General features: G+C 40.0%; 1 protein-coding gene across 3 annotated transcripts; it reads right to left on the bottom strand.

Moving 5' to 3' along the window:
• Positions 1–1792: 1792 nt before the first annotated feature.
• On the bottom strand, positions 1793–25017 carry dnai3 (dynein axonemal intermediate chain 3). 3 transcript variants are annotated; one of them, XM_067596352.1, is made up of 23 exons: positions 24628–25017; positions 23337–23455; positions 23205–23243; positions 20236–20420; positions 19579–19683; positions 18864–18995; positions 18552–18751; positions 18104–18220; positions 17478–17674; positions 16712–16824; positions 15818–15907; positions 15462–15551; positions 13784–13903; positions 12484–12557; positions 10933–11086; positions 10414–10510; positions 5841–5965; positions 5274–5334; positions 4714–4856; positions 4119–4326; positions 3758–3849; positions 3236–3352; positions 1793–2090 (listed from the first exon to the last, which is right to left on the bottom strand). In XM_067596352.1, exons 2-23 carry the CDS (start codon positions 23395–23397, stop codon positions 1950–1952), a joined length of 2661 nt encoding a protein of 886 aa, XP_067452453.1. In that variant the 5' UTR covers positions 23398–23455; positions 24628–25017; the 3' UTR covers positions 1793–1949. The 3 variants fall into 3 exon arrangements, with proteins under 3 accessions (XP_067452453.1, XP_067452451.1, XP_067452454.1); XM_067596350.1 differs by having other exon boundaries at positions 23337–23414; XM_067596353.1 differs by lacking the exon at positions 24628–25017 and adding an exon at positions 24359–24603 and having other exon boundaries at positions 23337–23414.
• Between the last annotated feature and the right edge of the window lie 5 nt (positions 25018–25022).

The raw sequence follows: 25022 nt of genomic DNA, 5'->3' as shown, positions 1-25022 counted from the left end.
ACTCTCTCCTTCCCCCCTCTCACCCAACATTCAACCATTTGTGATGCTGTTCTCTCAATCCTCTCTCTTCCCTTTTGAGGCATCTCAGACACAGTGTGAAAACTTGGCAATAGACAGCTGCCCCTATATTATGCAGTGACCCCCCCCCCCCCCACACCCCCCACCCCCCTCCATCCCTCCAGCCTCTTTTCTGGCAGGACACCGGCTGTCAGTGGTGACTATAGGTTTGCTGGGCTGTTCTTGACCTGAGGTGGGCCCGGCACTCTGAGGCGTCCTTATTTTATCCCCATGAAGGAGCGAAACTAATGCAGTCCAGAGAACTGGAGAGATACTTATTGCTAGACACTGCAAGGGTAACAGCACTTTCATAAATGTTGTCAACAATGTGGCAAAGTTTACTTTATGAAAACCTTTCCTTTGTGGTGAAAAGTGTAACAGAGATTAAAGAGGAAACAACATTTTTGCTGCCGAGCTACTTGTACTGCGAACAGTACATTGCTCAGTCCTCCTCTGCTCCCTTGTTCCTGTTGGCACTGACTGTTTCACAGCCTCTTTAACAAGGTTTCAAGGCCACACGTTTAGGAGCAGCCCCCTGCAATCACAAGCCAGCCGAATCTCACAAGTGATAACTAGGGCCAATAGCAGGTGGGGATATTGACACAAAAACAAACTAAGACAAATAACGAGATAAGAATCCTCTCATTAAAATGACTTCTACCATGTTAGAAAGCTGGCAATGTAGCACATTAAGGAGAACAAGCTGTTCACACAACAGCGACATATTATCATACTATAAAGTTATTGGCCATGTTAGCAAATAACTGCTTTTTACACATGCAGCAGATACAGCGCTACATTATCATTAATTTGGAGTTGTGTTTCCAACCATCTAGCTAATATTCACTCATCTTCTAGCTCTGGTCTCTTTTGGGCTCCACCAGTTTCTGAGCTGCTAAATGATTTCTTTTTTTATAAGCTAGTTGCTAACTTTATCTGTCTGAGATTTGGAGCAGGTAGTGTAAAGTTGCTTTATCAGAGCTTTTCTACTCAAAACACCTGCTGTGGCAGGAAATGAGGCTGAAGAGAGTGGAGAAACGGGCCATAAAACCAAAACAATGAGCTGAAAGAGGATAAAGTGCTCCATATGCAGAGCTCGGGGGACTATATGTGGGTTATAAATTTCGAGTGATCCCTTTCACATATGCGTCATTTGAGCAATTTTTTACATAAGAAAATTGATTGGTGCAGCTTCATAAATGTGGTCCAGTTATGTTTTTTTGTAACACAAAATGACCAAAATCATCTGAATGAATTACAGAGAATCGTACATACTATTCATTCTCTAGGTCATGGTTGGTGACTCAACTCTGTGAAACACCACTGAACTCAGACATTTAAACTCTGGGCCTTCTTTTAAAGCCATAAAACATTTGTTTATCAGCAGCATATGAGATGAGCCATAAAGAATTAATTTATATACTGAAAGGCCTTTCAACAACAACAGATAAATATCATGAAATTAAAGAGCCCTGAAATTACGTCCTGCCAAGGTCAGATCCTTGAGGTATTCCAGACTTTATCCTCAGGGAGCAGTGGTGAAGAGGGCGCTAATGGATGGCATTACCCAGTAACTAGATCTCAGATGGTTGGATGAAAAAATCTATTGGTGACCCTGAAGGCCCAACCCAAGGACTGTCTGAATGTTGATGGAAGAGCCAGTTTGCTATTATTCACAAGAGGGCATTGTCAATTGTCAAATTATGTTAAAACAAAAACAAAAGATACAAACCTCTGCATTGTGTTAAAGGAACTTTTATGTGACAAACGTCAGCTAGTGTTTTCATAAAAACAGTTCGGCCGATCAAATTTATTTAAAAAATGAATAAAAATGATAAACCTTTTTTTTATGTAAAATGTATGTGTGTATGTGAGTGTGTGTGTGTGTGATATCAGATATCTTGTGTGTTGGCAGTGGCTGGCAGCAGGCCCATGCCCTTCAGGATGCTCTCCTCCAGGGTCAGGTAATCATTGTACACCTTCTTGTTCTCCCCTTCATTCTCCTCCAGGGTTTTCGCTGGCTTGTTGAGCTCCTGGAGACAAAACCAAAGAAGAATAATATGTAGCAAACAATACAGAACTTTGAAACTTATCCTTATCCAAGATGTGATGTTTTCCCCTCTTTGAAGCAGAAACAGTAAGGACAGATATAGATTGCATGTCATAAACCTGAGTTTTCCGCTAAATTTGAATTACCTCATAATTTTAATATCTTTATTTCATATTAAATAATGCAAAGATTGATCATTAATTAAAAAAAAAGCATGGAAATAAGTACGGAAACCTTTGGTAGCTGCAGGAAAAGCTTGACAGAGCACTCAAATGCAATACATCATTGGTCTTATTATCTTATCAATCAAATATAAATCAGTTATTGTCAGTTTAAGCAGACTTCTACATTTACTCCTTTGGCAGTTACAAAAAAATATAAAATGTACAAATTAAAACACTGAATACAATATTGTAAAATTTGCTCCATCATTACCTGTCACAGTGAGGAAAACATTTTCTTAAAGCAGGGTTTGTTAAAGGATACTTTTCTATAATCACTTCATTTCATTCTAATTACGATGAGACAGCAACATATGTGGGAAATTTTTGGATATTTGGAGGATTTAGAAGAGAATAATAAGCAAAACAAAACTGTATCTGTATTTGTGACTGGCATCTATTCTTGTGAGCAGTCTAAGATTTAAGTCAATGATTTTGTCATTTAAAGATTTAGCGGACAGACTGCCAGGCACTGGCTATCAATAACTATACTCTCCCCGGTGCCCAGGATCAAATAACCCATCTGAATGAATTAAACATGAGGTTAGAGAGAGAATGAGCAAGAGACTGAAAGAGAAAGAGAGGGGAAGAGACAGAAAGACAGAGAGAAAGAAAGAGAGAGAGAGAGAGTGTCAACTTTAAACTGGTGAACACAATTTTAACTAGGTCAATAAAAGCCGTTTGTGAGTCACACTGTATATTTAAAGGACTGTTCACCAGTGCCAGTGGTTGTCAGTAAGATTAGCTGAGGACACAAGGTCTCATTCAATGGTTGGAGAGTAACTATAAAGCCCTTTACTTGTCTAGATTCAAACCAACAACCCTCCATAAACAAACCTTCTTTTCTGGCTCTAATGACCGGACTAAGTTTGTAAATTCTGTCACGAATCCCAAGTCCACAGCTCACCGTTTTCTTCTTGAGTTCTTCAGCTTCTTTCCTCTGTTTTGCCCACGCTTCATCCCTCTTCAAAAAATCCACCAGCCTCTCTTCCTCTAGCTCAAAGTATTTCCTCATACTCAATTGCTGCACACAGACAAAAAGAGAAATTCACTGGTCATCAGTTCTAATTCATGAAGTATATTTTTAAAGCAGCAGTCAAACGAATTCATGATGCACAATGCAATAACCCATAATCACTATTTCTCTAAAAATGTTGGAGGTTTGGTGACCATGTGACCAGCATGCCTGTAGCAAGGATTCCTTATACACGGACTAGCTTGATATCAATGCTGTGAGGCACAAAAATGTAATTAGTGCTCGTATGCTGCAGTGCTGGTGTTGTTTGGAACTACAAGATGTGTCTACACCTCAGTTTCTCAACCTTGACCAAGGGTACATTATTATTTATTTTTGCAAAAATAATTAGTAAACAGACGACTCATTATCTCGTTTAAAGTGAGGACACAGGAGGTGACTGGATTGTCTTACCTCACTCCTTGAAGGAATGTAGAGTGTCCTCGGGATTTCGAAAACACGCACCATTCCAAGGTCATCAGTCACAGCCAAGAAGTGCTGCTTGGCTGTAGGCACAAAAAAATACAGAAAATGAGTTTCATGGCTCAAAAAATATAACAAGTAATTAATCACCAAGGCTATGACAACATAAATAAAACAGACAGAGAGGGAGGCATATGCAGAAGGTACAAGATAGTTTTCAGGTGAACATATTTTCAGTGATTTAGTTGATTTGAGTATAAGACACAAACACTAGAGAGCCTTTTGAGCTTATTGAGCCACACATACGGTATGTTTATTGCCGTGTTGTCTACCAATGATACCAGGAACTCACCAGAGCCAATCCAGGGAATGATGCAGGTTATCTTGGCGTTGGTGACGTGTGCGTGAACCTGTGCAGGCTCACTGGTCTTTTCCAGCAGGTTCCACACCTCAATACTGCCATCGTCTTTCCCAATGAAGAAAACAGCTGGTCGGGACAGAGACCAGCATCCCACAGTGTACATGTGCTCAGAGTTTGGTGACAGAATGATGGGGCCGTCCTGGAAGTCACAGTTTACAAGAAGTTAAACAGAGTAATTCGATTCAATATTAAACTAGTGTGGTATTATATTTAATATCATGCACTTCCTCTTGTAATGTACATCATGATGGATTGAAATTATGTTGAAGCACTAGCATACGTTTTTATCTTGACAAACTGAATCAAGTGGATATACAGTAGAATTCAAGTAAAATATTTTGTTATGTAAAAATGATCAAATCTTATGTAGATAATAAATCCAAATCAGTTTCTATGCTGAACAGAAAACTGTGATTTAAATTTTATATCTGTTCACTTTACATAGGCCACGCCCAGTGAGAGATTACTGGTTGCAGTCAATGTTTTTTTTGACAGTTAGTGTAGTTGAATTGACGGGTGTTGTTACCGTGACGCCTTCCTTCCATATGGCAAAGTTCCAGTTTCCAGATAGTGAAGGTCCAGTCAAAATAACGTCTTTAAAAAATGGCGACCGCTGTACCGTATTCACCATACAGTGATGGATGTTAAAACAATGGAGGGGCTTGGCACCTGGGAGAGAGGAGAGACATGAAAGGAAGGTGCACTGTTGTATTTGACAGTACCTTGTTGCAATACGAGAAACAATCAATCCTCTATGTCCCTGTAAATGAGAAACATCTTTATATTGGTAAAGCATGGCTGCCAAACCAAGAAGTTGAGTTAAGGTGATGGTGGTTATTAAAATAATTAAAATAATTTGGACCTAATTATTTTCATAATTAAATCTATTACTGTCAAGACTTTAATGATACTATTGCTATTGTGGTTAAAGTTCTAAAACAAACCGCATTCAGGTCTGCTTTGGAAAATGATCAATAGTCAAGTATACATACATGATTTGCAGTAAATGGGAAAAACATGTATAACACTGATCTTTGAAACTGTCTTTGATACTAACATTCTAGTACTAGATACTCTAGTACTCACTGTGCAGCCGTCCAGAGTCGTCTTTCTCCAGTTTCCAGTCAGTGTAAACAATCTCCCCATCCTGGCAGTAAAACATTCACATTATGGACATAATACAAGGAAACATGGAATAAATCTGCACACATTGTATATTTCTCCTTAGTTTTATTTATAGATGTGCTGTTATATATGCACTGGTCAAGTATAGCTTGACCAGTACATCTTCCAGTACATGTATTTTCCTGTGTTCGACATCTTTGACAGGAGAAATTGTTCATGTGAAATACAATACAATGTAAAAGATCTACTTAACTTTTTAGTGATATTTTGGTACGCTAATAGTTGCATTGTATATCACTTAAATCCAGTGTTTATAGTACAGTCATAATTCTGAAAGAACAAAAGAACATTATTTTCCTGTGTGTGAATTTTCCATGATTAAATATGGAAGCTGGAAAACTTTTATAGGCTAATGGTGAAAAAGGGAAAACAAATTGAGTCATATTAAATGTTATTGAAGCAGCTGAGTAGTGTACTGAAGTTAAATGTTGCTTGATGTTGTTAGGTTTATTGGAAGGAATTTTTTACCTCTGTTCCAATATAAAGCTTGGTATTGACGTCTTCCAGAGTTGTGAGTGTTTTAGCCGAGGGCACTCTGAGCTGGCTGTAGTCTGGAATTACTTTTGAACTGTCATCATGTTCATGAGCTTCTTCTGCCAGTGAAAACAGCGAGGGAGAGGATGTGGTGTGAGGAATTAGGTTAGGTAAGGTTAGAAGTCAGATACATGGAATTTTTTAGCAAGTCAAGAAAGGTAGCATGATCCACAGTAGTGACAAACAAGAGAGTTGACAATACACTTTCAAACAAAACAATTTTTAAGACTTCCAGGTGTAATACGATATTTACAAAACACACATACAATAGCACTTACTTTTGGCAATAATTGAATGGCTAATAATTGATACAGCTATTTTTTGTCTTCGTAGCAAAGAAAAAAATCACAAACATGAATTGAAACTATAATAAAAAACAAAAATCCACATTAAAATTTAGCAAAAGGCTAGTGACTTATCAGGATAGAAAAACTTCAAAAACATATTAAAAGAGGAAGTCAGATAGACTAAAAAACAAGAGAAACAGTGATGTTCACCCTGCTGTGTAATTTGACCATGAACAAAAAGACTGGAGGACAAAGGGGAGAGAGGTGGAGAGGGGTACAGCCAAGGTGAATGGCTTGGTAAGGGAGTTTATGGGGAGTGGGAGGGAAAGGGAGAAGTGGTGGAGGTGGAAGTGAGGGTCGAGGAGAGAAGGGGGTGGTAAAGGAGAAGGGCAGATGCTGGTAGTGATGGAAGAGGCCTTTCCATCACAAAAGCCCAACTGTCTGTCAGGGACAGTACAGGACTATCCATTCACACTCCCTTATCAGCGGGCCGCTCCCAATCAAGTTTCAGCCTCTGTTAGAATTCTCTGTTAGATTAGTGCTTGAAGGTCAGATCAGAGTACTCAATCACACATCCTCTAAATCCACTTTCCCCCAGTTAAGATGTATGTAAAGATATGTGACAGAGCAGCTACAGATGTAGACATTGTTCCAGTTCTGATTCATTCTTCCTGACCGCCAGAGATGGTATGTAATACCTGGATATGCATCACGCTCATGCGCAGGAGGTTGAGACATAATATCCACATAGTCACACATGTGACCTGGGTGATGCAAGCAACGTGATACAGGGGCCTGGCACCCAGCAGTTGTCTCTTTTTCATCTTCTCGCCTAACTGCGCAGGTCGTGTATGTCGTTAGCATCGGCTAGCATCAGTGCTAACCGCCTATGCCAGACTTGTAACCCATTGGTTGGAGCTATGTTTTCGTCCTCCAGAGGCTGCATAGCCGGTGCTCATATCCGCTGGGAGTTTCACCGAAACTCCGACTACAAAGCCTTGGACTTTTCCAGATAAGTAGCCACATTTATTTCCCCGACGGATGTGCCTCACTAACTTACCCACTTAGCTTAACACACTTAGCTTAGCGTCTCCGCTTATTGCAGGTGATTTACTATTGTGTGCTGTATTAGCTTGTCGTCTTTTATACTTGCTACTTGATACTCGATACTTGTTGTGTGCTTTTTTTATACATGTAGTTTCTATACTTGACCAACAAGTCTTGCTGAGGTGCTTTTGCCTCTTTACGGTAACTGTGGGTTGGGGAACTGTAGCAGAGAGTGTTTTTTTTCGCTCCTTAGCTACTGACTTAATGCTTGTTAATGAGAATTACATGCAATTACCCCTACCAAGGTGATCTGTGTGAGTTACCTGCAACACTAGCGGAGTTTGGATTTGTTGCTGCACATTTCTCGCTCTACTACTACATCAGTAGCCCTACGGTGTTACAGGCGTTGGTTTGGATTTGTAGCTGAGTGTCTCTCACTGAACTACTACATTGCTAGCCTTACGGCATTATAGGTGACTACACCTGCTGAGGTGCGCTCACCTTGGCAGTGTCTGTGTGGGGTAGTAATGGACTCATTCCCACCTCCAACAGGTCCCTCCACAGCCTGCCTTTCAGACACCAAGGGACTGGACATCCAAACGCGGGGCTCCTACCAACCTACCCCCTAAGTCGCCCAAGGGTGATGGGAGTCGAGCTTGACTCCCAAAGTCCAGGCTCCAGCTGCTTTTCCCCGCAACATCTCAGCCACTAGGAGGCTTTGATTTTGAACCCTTGCGTGTTATCAACTCTTTCCAAGGGATACAGTATCCAGGCCCCTGAAGTTCAGTGGGGTCAGAATGACTCCTCCTCTGAGGTCTCTGGCTTTCAGGTGGGAAACTTTGGTGGTTCTGAGGAAGGGTGCCATCAAGTATGTAGAAAGTTCGGTTCAATCGAGAGTGTTCTACTCAACTTATTTTCTTGTTCCAAAGAAGGATGGCGGCTTTCGCCCGATCCTCAATCTCAGGCATCTGAAGAGGTTCATAAAGGCTCTTTGTTTTGAAGAGCGAATGTTCTCCAGGCTGTGTCAGAGAGAGACTGGTTTACAAGCATCAACTTGAAGGATGCTTATCTCCATGTGCCAGTGGCATCCCACCACAGGCATTTCCTTCATTTTGCCTTCGAGGGACAGGTGTACCAGTTCCAGGTGCTCCCATTCGGGCTCTTGCTTGCCCCTCGGATCTTCACCAGGTGCATTGCAGCAGCACATTCTTCTCTGCAGGCCAGGGGCATGCGGATTCGTCCTTACTCGGACGATTGGCTAATATGTGCTCCAACCTGGGAGCAGTCAATCTGCCACACAACAACCCTTTTGGCCCACATGACCCAGCTGGGTCTCCCTGTAAATTTTGCGAAGAGCTCCTTAGATCCCAGCCAGTTAGTCATGTTCATTGGTGTGGCCCTCGATTCAGTGTTAACGAGGGCCTCTCCGTCTCCCCAGAGGGTGGACTACATCCTCAGCCTCGTCTCTCATTTTTGGAGCGGGACAAGGATAACATAAGGCCTATTCCTCCAGTTGCTGGGGTAATTAACAGCAGCAATGGCAGTCATCCATCTAGGGCTCTTTTCATTGCGCCCCTTGCAGATCTGGATCAACAGTTTGGGCCTCGACCACAAGATGCACCAAAGTAGGATGGTGATGATCTCAGGCAAGTGCCTTTGGTCTCTAGAACCCTGGAGAAACAAGGCTTATCTGTGCTGTGGTGTTCCCTTGGGCTCACTTCCCTCCCATCAGAGGATAGTGGTAACAGATTCCTCCCTCTCAGGCTGGGGGGCTGTGTGGAACCACAAGGTAGTTGGGGAGACCATGGAGTCCTCAGCAGAGGCTCTTGTACATAAATGTGCAACAGCTGTGTGCAGTACACTTAGCCCTGAGACATTTTCTTCCTTTCTTGGAAAGGGAAACATGTCCATGTTTGGTCAGACAAGACTTTGATAGTCTATCATGTGAACCACCAGGGGGCACCAAATCCAGTCAGTCCCTGCGGGAGGCTCAGATGCTCCTTCAGTGGGCCTCACCTCGCCTTGCAAGTCTCAGGGTAATGCATTTGCCAGGTGTACAGAACAAGGCCGCAGACATGCTTTCTCAGAGTTGATTGTCACTCTGAGTCTGGACGAGAAGATTCTGGATTCCAGGCCCCCTTATCAGGTTGCATATCCAGGTATTACATGCCGTCTCTGGTGGTCATCCTGAATTCATAGAACCCTAGTTACATTGGTAACTCTCGTTTTCCAACATCCTGCAGCACACTGATGCTCAACTGTTGCTTAATCCCTATGAGAAGCTGTTTATAAAAACTTGACGTGGAAAATGTTATGGTACTTTTGCAGTGCGGCTCCTGTGCAGCGGCTACTTCTGAAAAAATGCAAGCGACTACACCATCAGAACTGACACAAGGCACAAAACAAAATGTTGACTAGAGTGCTCAGAGGCAGATAGCATGGAGCAGCTTCAATCAATACGAGTCAAACATCTTAAGCGGCACCAAAGTATTAATCACACAGGGATTCTTTAAGAACTAATAATGGAGTGCCTGAGGGCCACTGAAAAACGTAGTGGATTTATTGCCTCAGTTAATGAGCGTATTAATTCTATAACCGCCAACCACTAGAGCTGTGTTTATTCAGCCAGACAAAGACAGGTCTCTTCTTGAGCAGCCAGGACACACATGATCATCTTCTGGCCCTCAAGGAGCCTGAGCAGCATATTGCAAAGAGCTGACAGTCAGCAAGGCTAATGCTCTGCAACTATGAGTGCCTTGTTTTGGACGTATCACTTAATAAAGTGCTATGAAACCAGAGGAGAGAAGAGGGAGACAGACAGGGAGAAATAGAGAGTACCTGAGGGGAAGTGAGCCCTGCCCCACTGATCACTGTGCTCAACCATCCAAAGCAGAATTCAAGAATCCAAGACAAAAAAAGAATGCACACACGTCTCAGAACTATCACACTGGGGATAGTTATATTTGTAATGTAATCATTTGTTCCTCTTCTTACAAAGAAATATATTATTGATACAGTTATATATACAGATATTATTGTTTTCTGTCCCATCTGCCATCATAAATTTATTATACCAACTTGTATGACTGAGTAACTAGTGTGATTGACAGAAGGGATGGTGCAACAGACAAATACAAATAAACTAAAGCAGCCGAAAGGGTAAAATCCCTCACCTGTGTTCATACCTGTATTACCATTACAGGTGTAGTGTTCAAGGCTGAACTTCAAAGGGGCGTATTCACCACTGGTATTGATTTTTGGCAGGGAAACCTAACACATGACAGAGAAGAAAACCCTGTTTGACATCTGAAGAACTGACTAAGACTTGACATCATTTTTAAAAACAAATAACACATTATGCTCAATCAACTACGCCCCATATAACATTAGCTGAGCCCCATTTAATTACATAAAAATACATACAGTACATAGAGATTTGCAATTAACATTGGAAATAATGTCAAATTTACAATGTTTAACTTGTTAGCATTGCTCAAACTCAAAGTTTAACTCCTTCATAAAAATGGCCATTTGGTTTTCTGTATACTATCACAATATTACAGAATACAACATACATTTCAGATATGGAAACAGCTTTAAGAAAAAAAATGTAAAAAATAATTTTCATTCATTTTAAATATATAGTATTCACAAATAATGAGTTTAATATTGCACCCCAAGCCCTGCAGTACCCTGAACAGTGGTTTCCATGTCCGGTCCAAGTGTTTGAAAGTGTCGGGGACACTGTAAGGTGAAATCTGTGGCGTCTGATTCACATTCTGCTTCCTGTCTGATGCTGAATGGCTCAACAGTTTTGGCACTCGGACGTCCCAGAACATTAAAGAGCTTTACAGAGACAGAAAGAAAAATTAACATGAAACTAAAAATTACCATCAACTTCAATCTTAATATATTCATGTTTAAACCAGAGCACCATGAGTACAGACTGATACAGACTCTGTTGGAGACTTGTGGGCTTTGTCATGTTCTAATTAAAGATACATAAAGCAGAGTCTTCTCCAAATGCGGTGACTGCCAAGAACTGCAGACACAGAGTAGTACTTAAAGCTTTTTCTTTGGTGTCCCTTTGCAATCTGCAACTCCTTTAGCACCGATCAATAACATTACTCAGACTACAAAATATATAAATAGGCAGCCTGTATTCATATAGAAGCACAGCATCTGCTAGGGACTGGTGCTTCGAATATTTAGTGAGAAACAGCTACTGCAAACTGTTGTTAAAAATACAGACACTTCCAAATCTAACACCACTGCTTTCATTAACAACGACAACATCTGGTATATATGAGCTGTAAGGTGAAAACAGACCACAATTACATTTCAAACATAGAAAACAGATGTGGAAATGTTTCTACATTCTCACAGATGCTGAAACAAATCAATATACCATATAAAAAATTCTGTTATGTCTTGTTGTATACATTGTATTATACTGTAGCAGGCCTACAGAATATCAAACAAGAATTAACTAACATGTTTGTGTGTGCAAGATAAAAAAATGACAATACTTGATACTGGTGTTCTGTCTGCAGTGCAGTTAAATACTTATTGACTGCACAGCTCTTAAATGTCTAAATGGTACAATATGTTCAGCAGGGGGAAGACACACAAGTCTGCCCCATTGATTTTCAACCAGATGGATGTTGTTTATGTTTATGTTGCTGGTAAGTCCACTGACAGCCTCAGTGCACTGGCAGATGTTAGCTGTTCACAGTCACAGCAAGCAACAGTGGCCCTTATATGGAACAAAGGGTCAATTATCATGTCCTTAAAAATGATTAACACAAGTTTTCCCGACATTTTTTTTTAACTTCCGTGACATTAATGCTGGCAGTTACAATGGCTGTATGCACAGAAGATCATAAAAAGTGCATGTGCAAGTTTTATAGTAGTATAGTAGTAGTAGTATTATACCAATACCTACAGTGCCAGCAGCCCACACAAGTACAATCAGTGATGATACGTAATTTCACAGAAACACAAAAAAAGTGAACAGTAAACGGGAAAAGTAATAGAAGTCCAAGACGGTTCTGAGTTCTGAAGCTGGCAGTCCGTGAGCCAACCATAATATTTGAATCAGTGGAGAGGCTGACATGTAAACAAACAGGTCTGCTTGTTCAGTCAAAATCTGCCATCATTTGATTGTATTAGTTATAAGCTGACAGTATTTTATACATTAAAAATTTTACTTTTAAAAGAACAATTTTCTGTATAAGACCTACCAGTCAGGGGAGCAGGTGACAACCTGAACAGAAATGTTATACTTGTTCTCCACCGGTAAGCCTGTCCTGGTCACCTAATCAGAGAGAAAGAGTTACAAAGTCAACAAATCTCTGTCAAGATTGTGAAGAGCTGATAGTAGTGAGTGAGGTTCCTGTGAAGATATATGGGAGGTTAATGTTCCCTGGGGGCACTTTCATGATTGCCTTATTTTACTCATCCAGATGAGTGCCAGTGGTTGTAGTGATTTATTACAGTCAGCTTTATAGAGACAAGGGACAGGCACCCTTGGGAAACCAGAATTATAATGTATTCATTGTTTAATGAACAAGAAGAGCTTAGACACACACTGCAATATCCTTATGTGCTGTGGATTGTAAAATGTACTGAATCTCTATGGCAGTCACCGTAGCAAATATTGCCTCAGGTCAGTAAGCACACGAAATACATTTTTATATGTAGAGATCATTCAAAGATTTTATTTTGGGCAAGGCTGCTATTAGGAGGAAATAACTGGACCAAAGAAATGATTGTCTGCAGCTGTCAGGAACAGGAAAGTCTGAAAAACATCTTGAGACTATGATAAAGAGGCATTTTTTTGTGGCAGTAGAATTGTGGAGTTATGAGCAACTGTACTTTTTTTTATTACTTTTGTTCTCTTTGACAGTGTCATACAAATTGTCCTTCTTTGCCAATTTGGCAATTGGGTTCATTCTTGTTATGCCTATTGCCATAGCTTCAATATGTGGCATTCTCACCTTCAAAGCCTGTTGTCTAACCTTACTTCTTTGTTGTGCCAACTAATGGCTCACCTCCGGATAGAGCTTTTTACAATCTAGTGGCTTTTAACCTTAGTCAGATATACTCAATATTAAGAAATTAGATAGCAAAATCATTAGGGCAATAAGAGACCTGACACTTTAAGTGTAAATGTCTTATCAATTTGAGACTTAGGTGTGAAGGATTAAAATCTACTCTAGGTGCTTCTGGTATGTTCGAAACTATACAACAGTGTTTACATTAGATATGATAAACGAGCTTGAGATCAAGCAAACATTCATGAATGTGTGCTTGAGATCAAGCTAGCATTGCTGTGTAGACTAATCATACAATAACACCTTTTATTAATCGAGATAGGCCAAATTAAACATTGATTAACCTTGTGGAAGGTTCCAACAACTACCTATTGTATTCCTGATGGAAAACAGAAATAACTAACTACGCCGTCAGTGTTCTACCTATTTGGTGTCAGACATGCAGTTGTTAGTCCCTCCAACCCCTCTGCCCTTCAGTGTCCTGTACCTCAAACGTTTGTGGCAGCCACCGGACATCAGTAATTGGTGCTTTGTGGCTGCTCTCTAAGGCAGACACTGCACAGTAGCGCACAACAGGAGTCTTATTCTCTTTGTTGTCATCGAGGTCCTGATGGGAGGTCAGACACAAAAGGCACAGCATGTACAGTGAGATCTGACAATTCAATCTAAATACAAAGACGTTATACAGTGGTGAACATCTATCCTAAAATGCTCCTGCAATCTTCCAATATATAATAATCCTGAAACATGAACAGAGCAGAGGGTACAAAATGTTTTGTGCTGCTGCCATGTGGGATGATATACTGATTATGGTACACTTACTGCCATCCTACTAGCAACAAAATATAATAGAGCTCAAACAATAGTCAACAATAGTTACTTTTTTCTTTGTTTTTTATTAAAGAGCATGCTAGCTTTGAGTGCACATACTTCTCATCTTCATCTAGTTTGGCTGTGTGGTACACCTGTGGTTGCATTTTTCATGTAACACGGTGTGAACAGGACACAAATCCACATGGGAGGATTTTAATTCTTCCTTTATCTGATAAGCTAGCAACAGGTGCTGGTGCAGCACAGCTTTCACAGCACCAAACACAGAAATAAAGCCTTGTTTACGCTGCAAACACAAGGGAGAACAGCGATCTGATTTGCCTGTGTGTTATCTTCTACGGGGACAAACTGGTGGTAGATGGAAGGCTTGTGTAACAGCTGGAGTATGTGAGCTGATGCTGTTGACTCTGGGGAATGAACAGCAAACAAGGACAAAGAGAATAGAGGGAGGTATGGCGGGTGGGAGAGGGGAAAGCAAAAGAGAAGGAAGTAGTGGGGAGAGGGATGGAGACAGCTGTTCCACTGTAGAGGCAATAAAAGCACACAAAGCAAATGGATGGCAGGATGATGGGGGCTTATGTGTCTATTTAGATACAGCAGCCGAGTGGAAGGTGTCAGTGGAGGTCAGGCTTTAAGGGACAGAACTTGTTTAATATTTAGTGTCTGGATGTCTCAGCAGGCTACGGGGGAGTTAATGTGCTTGCTGTGTTGTGGGTTTAAATCTGAGCCCTAGTTTCTGTCACGTATCATTACCTCTGTCTTCCCACACCTTTATTAGACTACAGAATACCATTTAACAAGGCAGATAGGCCATGGAAATATTAGTTTACTATGATGTTAAGCCAAAAGAGAAACCCTCTTTGAAGTTTAGTCTCCGGTCAAGAGGCTTTTTTGTCAGTTAGATCTCTTCAGTCTAGCTGAGGTGTTTGTATGAGGCCTAATTGGCTGCTTTCTTTTGGCAGTGGGTTCATGTAATGATATAAACTTGCTTTTAGATTTACTCCTGGCATTGGTACATTTGTGGAATTAGTTTTGACAACTGTGGCTGGCTTGAAAAGGAACATAAGGCCACTACATTCCCATCTAATGAAAGGGTGAGAATGAGGAGAGAACTCAGGAGTCAACATATCATCATCTCACTCTGTCATACAGCACCAGAGTACAGCCTGTGATAAACTGAGGACACATACTTGAATAAACCAGAGTGAGATCATCATCAGAAAAAGAATTACAGTAACTGATACCACATGTAGTTCACCAACAGAGATACAGAACACCATGTATTATCGTATCAACATTGTGCACATTAGGGATAGACAGACATGGGTACTTACGAATGTGTCAGTGTTGACAGACACCTTTTTACCACTAGGCTGTGTTCCCTCTAAGAGTGTGACGTGAGCGGAAATGTCCCATAACACAACCTGAGATAACAGCAACACAAAATCAATTACTGGAAATCAACATCTGAGAGTGACAAAACACACTTCCACACATAAAGAAACAGTCAAATCCATCTGTTCAAATGTTGATAACACAGGTATAGTACAGGATATAGATTAGGATACAGGATAGACATTTAAAACAGGGGCATGGGAGAGGAAATAGATGATTGAGAAAGTGGTAAGATTCAAGGCAAAAACAGCAGAGGCAGCCAAGCAAAGATGCAGAGCAGAGTCAAAGTCAGCACCTGGCCATTCACGCAGCCGCCAACGATAATATTTGGATCAGAGGGGCAGAACTCAAAGGCAAGAATGTCATCTGGGCACTCCAGCAGCAACTGCAAACAACACAAAAACCCACATAAGCAGGGCAAGAAATATTACACTTCAAAGTAGAAATTTCCATGTATTGGATCCTTGCCATCCCAAGTATTTATTTATTTTAGTCTCTCCATACAAAGTTCAGCTTTTAATCCACAAAACCAAATGCATACAATAGATTCCATTTCATCAGGCATAAGGGGGAAAAAAGACCCAGGAGGAGCGGGAGCGGCATTACAGAGAAGTCATTTTTCAGCATCATTTTCAAATCTGCCAGAGTTTAAAATTAGCTTTAAGACTAGACTACAGCACTTTTCTCCCTACACTAAACAAACATATTTATTTCAACTATGTAATGTCTCTGGTTTCCTATACACAGAATGCTTTGCTACTTTGATCACTGCACCAGCAGACAGTGAAACCCAAGCATGACATGCACCAGAGAAGGCATACATCATGCAGAACTCACATTACTTTTGAGTGATTTAGCAGCTCTGTTTGAGCAGCTCAGTTATTGATTGAGTGTCTGGGTCAAATCAATATATACTCTCAAATTTTGCTAAAGCAAATAGTGGTCTTGGATGACAGGGCAGAGCTAATCCTTCTAGCCGTTTCTCGTGGAAGTGTGTCTCAAACAGATATGAGGTGAAAAAAGGGAGAGAACTGGCTTGTAAGCTGTCACAGAAAGAGAGAGAGAGATATGGATAGAGAGAGAGAGAGAGAGAGAGAGAGAGAGAGAGAGAGAAATATGGTCTTTTCAATCTTTTTTTTCCAACTTCTCTATTTTCTTTTAGAGAGGCCCCCTCATATACTTTCCATACCTGGGGATTAGTGGGGTCGGAAAAGCTGTAGAAGAGAATGAAAGATGGTCTGACGACAAGGGTCTCGTTCAACCGCTCTTCCTTTTTCTCTGTCAGAGCTACAGCAATCACACCTAGCACATCAAAAAAACATCATATAACGTATCCAACTGCACAGACACAATGTAGATGTCAAATACATTAACAAAGCCTCTTTGACTCTGATGATTGAGAAAGTGGTGGATCAACTCTGATCCCTACTTTAAAAAAGAACATCCACACTGATCATATGCTTTGGCACTGATATTATCCTTCTGGATCTTGTTAGAAGTCTATTTTATGTGAGATGACAGCTGGGCAACATTACAAAGTTGTACTGATGATACAATAGAGGATGATTTGCAGTTTTTGTACTTTCCTTTGCTGCCAGTATTGGCCTGTTATCACTGCGTTCAAACATTCCCAAACGCACAAACACTTAAGAACATAATCTTATATATCAGTATATGGCCAGCATGGTCTGTACCAGGTATTATTACTGGACTCATTTGCTTTTAGATTGAAAACATACTGTAGTCTTCTAGAACATATATTAACTATAGTGATGTTGCTATCACATCAATATGATTCATATAAGGTTTTTTCATTGTAAACAAAGATGTGATGATGTCACATACTGAGGGATTTAAAGGTACAAAGTCTTTTAGTCACTGTTTTTGGTGAGAAAATTTAAAATGTTTGAAGCTGGTAGAAAAATCTGTTCCTTGACTGAGTTTTTGAACTGTACCGTAGATGGTGGGGTGCCAATTAATGCTGCTGATTTTCTTGTCCTTATTGTACTTCTGGACTGTGAAGGCCTGATAAAGCATCAAGCCTTCGGAAACCTTCCCAGACCAGTCACTGCCTTCAGCTTCTGTCCCCAGAGCCTTCCAGTCATCAAAGAACACATTCATAATCTCTTCTTGCTGAAGGGCTTGCATAACTCTGCAAAACAATAAACATTTTTTATGTAAAACTTCTAAGGGAAAACCTTTCATGCAGAATAATTATTCTTCCTCTTCTGTGTCTCTCCATAGCACCACTACCAAGCCTTCTAATATTCATGATATTCTCTTATCTCTTACGTGGACACAAAGGAACACAAAAATACAAGGTAAAGGTCTGGGTCTGGGATATTACAAAGTCTCACTTTCAAACTTCTGAGCAATCAAATAGTAGGAAGGTTTACGAAAATACCTTCATGACAATTCTTGTGAATATTCTAATGCTCCTTCAGTGTTAATAATGGATTGATTTCAGTACCCTCAGGCTGATCCAGTAATGTATTTGGGCTGGCTTTCAATCTTATACAATAATATATTCCCTTAGGAAGCAGACACAAGACACCATCAATCACTGAAATATTCCTTTTACCTGGGGGTTACTGCTTTGCAAAAATTCTTCAGACTCTCAGACTGGAGGATGTTCTCTTTTTCACCCTGGCTTAACTCTCTTGGCGTGTACTGCGTAAAGATATTCCTCAGAAACTTCCTGTAAATTAGACAGGTACTCAACACAATACATCACTGGAGGTGGAGTTACTATACAACTTAAACAATAAAGATAGAAAAAATGGTAAATGGTGAAAGCTTTTTGATAAATGTGTCTTCAATATATGGCTATAAAATATGCATCACTTAAGTACAAGGCATTTAGACATGACCTGCATGCAAATACTCGTCTTAAGACATTTAATACGCATTCTTATTATCTTAATGCATTAAACAGGTGAAATGATTTCACCAGACTGGCAGACTGTAAAGTGCTTTCCCCCCCTTTAGAGCAAATCCATTTTATGTCTTCATTTGCAGGCATACTGTACCACTGTGTCTGAGCACTGCTGCACCAGAGCCTGGGAACAGCCTGCATCCCACAGTCCCTCTGCATCTGCTTGATGCTGAATCGGCTGTCTTGGTAGGAAGCACACTCCAGGTAGCCATCCTTAGCATCTGCAGTATTGCGGTCTGAAAAACAGACTGGTACCCCAAACTTCCTCCGAATTCTGGAGAACTTGTACCGCAGCTGATGAAAAAAAGGAGACAGAATAGATGAGTGCAATGGAAGGGCAATGGTGAATGAGAAAATGTCAGATTTAATATGAATGTTTCATGTTTTTTTTTATATACTGCAGTACCTTTTCTCTTGTCTCTTTGACAGATTCTTCCTCTATCTCCTGTTCACTGCCAAGAGATATCCATTGCTTTGGTTCAGGAGTTTTATTATTGACTTCATTCAAAAACACTTCTGGTGTCTCAGGCTCTGGGGGCTGCAGACCACAGACAGAATTACAAGAACAAACTATAAAAAACAGAAAACACAATAAAGTGAGTTCATAAGATTTTGTGACTTGATAGTTAAACCTGAACTTTTCCTGCAGTCACACTTTCCAATGACAAGAGGTCACAAAGATTATGTGAGCGGCAGAAAAGATGGTGCAGTGGAACATTGTTTCTCTTGTCGTATATTTAAAGCAATTGCGAAAGTTTGAAAATATGCCAGCCAGCAAAGCAAATTGACTTCCAAATGTATGACCACTTATACCAGCCATTACTGTTAGCGATAAGTGATAAAATAGTGTACATACCTCCAGTGAAAGTAAAGTAAATAATAGAAAACACCCCTGCCTACAGAATTGTTTACCAGATAATTTTTGGAAAGAATGCAGACACACACTGGTGCTATTAAGTTTATATTGACTAAGTCAAGGGAAATGCCATGTGACACATTAATACACTGCAGAAACCTACTGCACTAAACACAAAGTAGAGGGCAGTTTATTAGTAGAACAAAAGCAAAAAACAAGGAAAAACAAAAGTAAACCTTCATGACAAAAATTGCCGTCTGCTTACATTAAGGATTCTGTCCTTTGCTTCTGGGGTCAGAACCAGGTAGAAACTTTGGCCGTAGGTGAAGTCTCTGTCATAAACCAGCAAGATTTCATCTTCTGGGTAATCCTGTCGACAGAGCAACAAGATAGCAGTGTCAGATTCACATCAGATAACTGAATTTATTTTCATTTTGTTGTTTTCATGACAAAATTAATTTAGATAGAATTAAAGTAGTGCAACTAGTGAATCGATTCTGGCAACCACAAGGAAACTTCAGTAATTTGATTGGGATGCTGGATGATGGAGGGAAGTGTGGATCTTGGACATGAAGACTTGGCTGATGTTGTGGGGGTTAGAAACAAAGAAAAAGGCACACAACCACACAGGTCACTTGGATATGTCCCAAGTAAGAGAGCTGACATTTCTCAGGGCTTAACAGTCAGAGTCTGTATGGGTCCCTTAGGGTGCTCTCTTAGCTCATTAGAGTAATGTGCTGTAATAGAATAGTCATGAATGCGTAAGAGTGGTGGTGACCATATATTTAATCTAGATCAGACAGCTCCAGGTTAAACTGGTTACTCTGTGTGTTCCCACAGCTCTTATCATGAGGTCTGTGCATCATCGCAGTGCCTTGGGGATATTGTCTGAGTGATCTGTACGACAACGGATCAGCCTCACCAGCACAGTCTGCTTCACAGGGCTGAAATCGGACACCGCAGCTCTTGTCTTAATGTCCTGTATGATGTAGTCTTTTTTCAGCAGCTTGTAAGGGTTCTCCCCTGTGACATCCTCATCAGCACTGCAATCAAAGAGCTCCTGGGTGGCTGATGTCAGGACCATAGGGTAGATATCCTCAGGGTGACCTTGGTGAGCGTTTACAATCAAGACAGACAAGAAAAATGGCAGACAGAGAAAATCATGTATTAACACTATGAATTTCATGAGCATACAGTCAGCTAAAAGGCTGATAAATCACAATTGTTTTGGGATTTTATTGGTGTTTAAGTAAAATACTCGGTCGACAATTTGTTCTTTTTAGTTTGCTCACTTTTAAAGACATGAAAGGTACTCCCATTTCAAACCATTTAATTTGTAGGGCCATTTAGTGGGGTGTTTTTGCTCTTTTATAAATACAAAATCAAATAATGAATGCAAGTTTATCATGAGAATAACTAGAGATGGTAGATGTCTGGGAAAAATAATCTTAGTCTAACAAAAAAGTGATTGTTACAGATAATTTAACAGGCAATATGCAGTAGTGTAAGAATGTATAAATCAAACACACATTGTCCAGAAATGGAGACAATTCTCTTCCTCCTCTCCTGCCTGCTACTCAAAGAACCTCATAAAAGTAAATCTTTAGGATCAATCTGAAATCATAAGTCAAGCAGCTGCTATCAGATGCCAGGAGAGTTGATGCTGCACGGGTTAGGGTTAGGGTTGATAATGATGATAATGAGCTGGGTATTTAATTGTCATGTCCATGAGTTCTGTCTGTGCCACAGACTGTACAAAACAAATATCTGTCATCATCTTTGCATCTAGTAAAATCAGATGACACATGAGAGGTTAAAAACACACAATACAGTACAAATAGAACAGAAAGAGCTGCGCATATTACAGGGTTCACAGAGTGAGATATGACTGACATGAAAGGCTGCACTACCGAGAGAAGAAAGCGTTGCAGAAATAGATAAAACAGTGCTGAAAAACAAGATGCAGAGATGATGTGTAGGAAGAGATGCCACATCTAAGAGCGGAAACCTCGCTTATGGAGTGATATTCACACAATGGACTTGTGAGTCAACCCAACCTACAGACCATGACACAGATTGTTTGCCCCCGCTTTTCTGATCAAACGCACTACAATCCCTCTGATCCCTCAGCTGCCCCTCCCTGCAGGGTGGACCACCCCACAATATCACAGGATGAAATGCAATCCTTGTGAATATCGAACGTGCCATGTCCAAACACTCGTAGGTGAAACAGTGTCTTTTTTCACTCTGGCAAGTAGTCAGTTCAATAATGCATGAAATCAAGACATAAACTGCTCAGTTACAGAAATATGACCAGGATTTTTAGTATATAAAACCCACAGTGCTGCACCAGCACCACAACAAAGTTTTTTTTATTAAATAATCTATGCAGACTCCTCCATATCTGAGGGCAGGCTCAGTCCAGGGCACCGTACAGTAAACAGGGCTCTGCATAATGATAGTTTTCATCCTGCTTGTGGTTTATCTCTTCAAAGTCTTCCCACAAGGTTGCTGAGGGGACACAGGGAATGTTCAAGTACAGCTTAAGTAACCACTTCCCAGCTGGGTGTGTCAACCTTTTCCACTCACACCACTTAGGCCTCACGCCACATCATTGTAGTGGAAATTCACACCCCTCATTTCACAGAGTTATGTGTCAACTTTGGCATTTGTATTCATGGGAAATATTTGCTTGAGAGACAAAGAGAGTGTAATGTGCAATGTTCCATAACCCTCAAGAATGTAATTAAATTGCATTTGTAGACTTCGCTCAAGAGGTATTTTAAATTTGGCCTCTTTCCTCTTACATAATCCACTCATGTCTAGCATTTTTTTGACTGCATCAATGTCTTTGAGAAACCTGTTCAGGAATGAGGAAAACCTGCATAATTTTTATATCTGTGCCAGTGGGTCACCATGATGAATCACTCCCATGTGGCAACAAAATTAATCATTAAAGTTTAGGGTTAGGACTTAAGGTTAAGGTCTTAGGTTAAGTTCAGGGTTAGGTTAACATCAGGATAAGTTTCCAGGGAATGTATGTAAGCCAATCAAATGTCCTCCAAAGTGACAAAAACAAATTTATGATGGAAATATTCATTTAGAAGATTTACTGTTTCCAGCACTGATAGCGCTGGAAATGTACTAAATAAATGAATACATGTATGAAACAGACCCATTCTGAATCTGAGGACTCTTAACACCATTACTTTGATCTCCCTCAAGGGCCAATGACCTCATCTACGGTAAAAGATACACTGTTGGTGATCTGCATTTGACCAAAAGTATGTATTCAGGGCTGGTATGTTGAAAGTAAACCAAACCTTTGGGACAATAGGGATCTACAGCTGAGAAAAGAGCATGTCCAAAGGCTAGTATGCAACATAAAACTCAAGAGCACATCAGAAGAATGCATATAGTTTTCCCGACTCCTCAAAGACACCTTTGATTATGAGTTTCAGCCATTACTGTTTCACCACTACTTCAGAATAAGACTCATGATTTAAGTGTCTTGCATTATCCAGGCAAATCATAATGTCTTTCCTTAAAAAGACACTGCCCTAAACAAACAAAGGCAATTAAATGGACCCTAGAATAATGTCATGCTAAATTTGGACACTTACTATGGCTGTGTAAGATTTAAAAGACCTCTTCTTAAGATAGATATTTGATACCTGCATTGATACAGAGCTGTAGACAAATACAAACTCAGTTAACCTGCCTGTTTTACAAAAACAGATTATTAAAGTTACAAGCTGTTCACATTAAGTACTAAAATAATGAAAGGTGGGTCTTTTTGTTATTGTCCCTCCTGCATTACAATTTTTGATGGGTAAATAAATGTAATAATAATAATAGTAATAATAATAACAATAATAATAATTTTCTTACTTGGCTTTTCCGAAGGTGTAGGTGACTGAATCGTCTTGCCTAAATGGGAAATAACAGTCCATTTTATTTACTGTGTCTCTCCATTAGAACTCTTCCTAAGACAAATATGCATGCATTTATACAGACACTCACCTTTACCTTTCCCCTTACTGCCTGCACTGCTGACTGCACTCTTCGGTTTCTTAGGTGGCATCCTTGCTCTTATGATGGCTTCATTAATGAGAGGGAGAACGAATACCTGAATTCAAATCCTTTGAGAAAAGCATAGTGTGCTGTATTACTCTAATCCAAACACCATGGTATACATATTCATGTCCATATATTTCTACATATTTCTACTTCCTTGACCTGGTGTTGGTTAGACTGATATTTTTCTTATTACACACAGTTTATACACAGTAGATGCAATGCAGTGCCTGGTGATAGTGCACCAAAAATCATTATCAATGCAAGTGGCGACATCTTGTGGTGAAGAATTGTCTTTGCCTTGTTTTAACTATCCACTACCGTTGAGTAATTTAAATACGTATATATACATAATAAATCATGTTTTATTAACTGATCACATGTTTAGGATGAACATTTTAATCTGCAAATAGAAAATATAGCTGTAAAATCCATCTAGTGGAATTAAAAGTGTAATATTTCCTTTTCTTTTCAAATCTGTTTTCAGTTTTTGGACTTTTTCTCTAATCTTTGATTTTTGGTGAAATATTGGATCATTTGAACATTTATTGAAATGAAACCATGTGGGAAATTTAGAAGTTAAAATCACTATTTTGTGGAGCTGTTGACAACTCATAGACATCTGAAATGTGAGCCCGACTACACACTGCTTTTTGTAAGACATCAAAAGCCAAAAAGGTTGGAAACCACTGGTTTCATCTTGAACAATATGTTGTATTTTCAAACCTTGTTATATTATCCATTGTGTCAAATCTTAATCAGAAAAGTAACTAAAGATGTCAAATAAATGTAGTATAGTTGCCATTCTGACATGTAATTAGTGGAGTACAACTATAATGTAGCATCAAATGGAAATACTCAAGTAAAAGTACCTCAAAACTATAGTAGTAGAGTAACGTTACTTGAGTAAATGTAGGCTACTTAGTTACTTTCCACCACCGATAATAATATATTATAATTTTGCAAACCTTTGCTCAGTTGTTAAGTATCGTTATGGTTTGCACTCGACGTTGATAGCTAACCTCACGACGAAAACATGTTACAGTTACGTTAGCTAACGTTAATGTTAAGATAGGAGGAACTAGCTTGTAGTTAGTTAGTTACCACTGAAAAATACACTTCTAGGCTCGATGTTTCTTTACTAAGTCAGTTTCAGCGATGGTGCAGCTATCTGCAATTAACATGAACGACAGTCGTGTTGAAAATGAATATTTATAAATGGAAATATTAATTTTACCGGTAATTTAAACCACAGTAGCTTAATTCCTCTCCAGTGAGCCACACACTTCTCTGCTCCTCGCGCTGTGTCTGTTTGGTTGCCAGGGGTTACAGGGGCGGGGAAAAATATGACTGACAGATTCAAGAGCCAATCAGATCCCGGCAATAAATTGACGTTACACCGTCGTCGAAAGTTACCTGAGCAATTGACAAACAGTTTGAAGAGTTCACTGACAAGACAGCGCACACTTCGGAAGTGAAATCTTTTAATTAGATCAGCCGTGAGCCTTAAGACAACAGTTTAAGCAAGATATGAATTTTAAGTAAGACGAGAAGAGATTTGGACTCAGCGCTCGTTCTGGTGCTGGCAGGTGGATGTAATTAGTTGATTAACCTGCTGCGGGGCATTGGTAC

This window comes from Thunnus thynnus, chromosome 8, assembly GCF_963924715.1.
Source record: "Thunnus thynnus chromosome 8, fThuThy2.1, whole genome shotgun sequence".
In the NCBI taxonomy this organism is placed as follows: Eukaryota; Metazoa; Chordata; class Actinopteri; order Scombriformes; family Scombridae; genus Thunnus; species Thunnus thynnus.
This window is presented reverse-complemented; position numbering and strand designations above follow the sequence as displayed.

What these genes read in the sequence shown, in the direction of transcription:
- dnai3 (XM_067596352.1), bottom strand. Translation starts at nt 23,397, where the DNA reads ATGCCACCTAAGAAACCGAAGAGTGCAGTCAGCAGTGCAGGCAGTAAG. An exon ending in AGCAGTGCTCAGACACAGTG is followed by an intron (nt 18,221 to 18,551) that starts GTACAGTATGCC and finishes TCTAATTTACAG; the next exon opens with GAAGTTTCTGAGGAATATCT. An exon ending in CGACTCTGGACGGCTGCACA is followed by an intron (nt 4,857 to 5,273) that starts GTGAGTACTAGA and finishes CCTCTCTCCCAG; the next exon opens with GTGCCAAGCCCCTCCATTGT.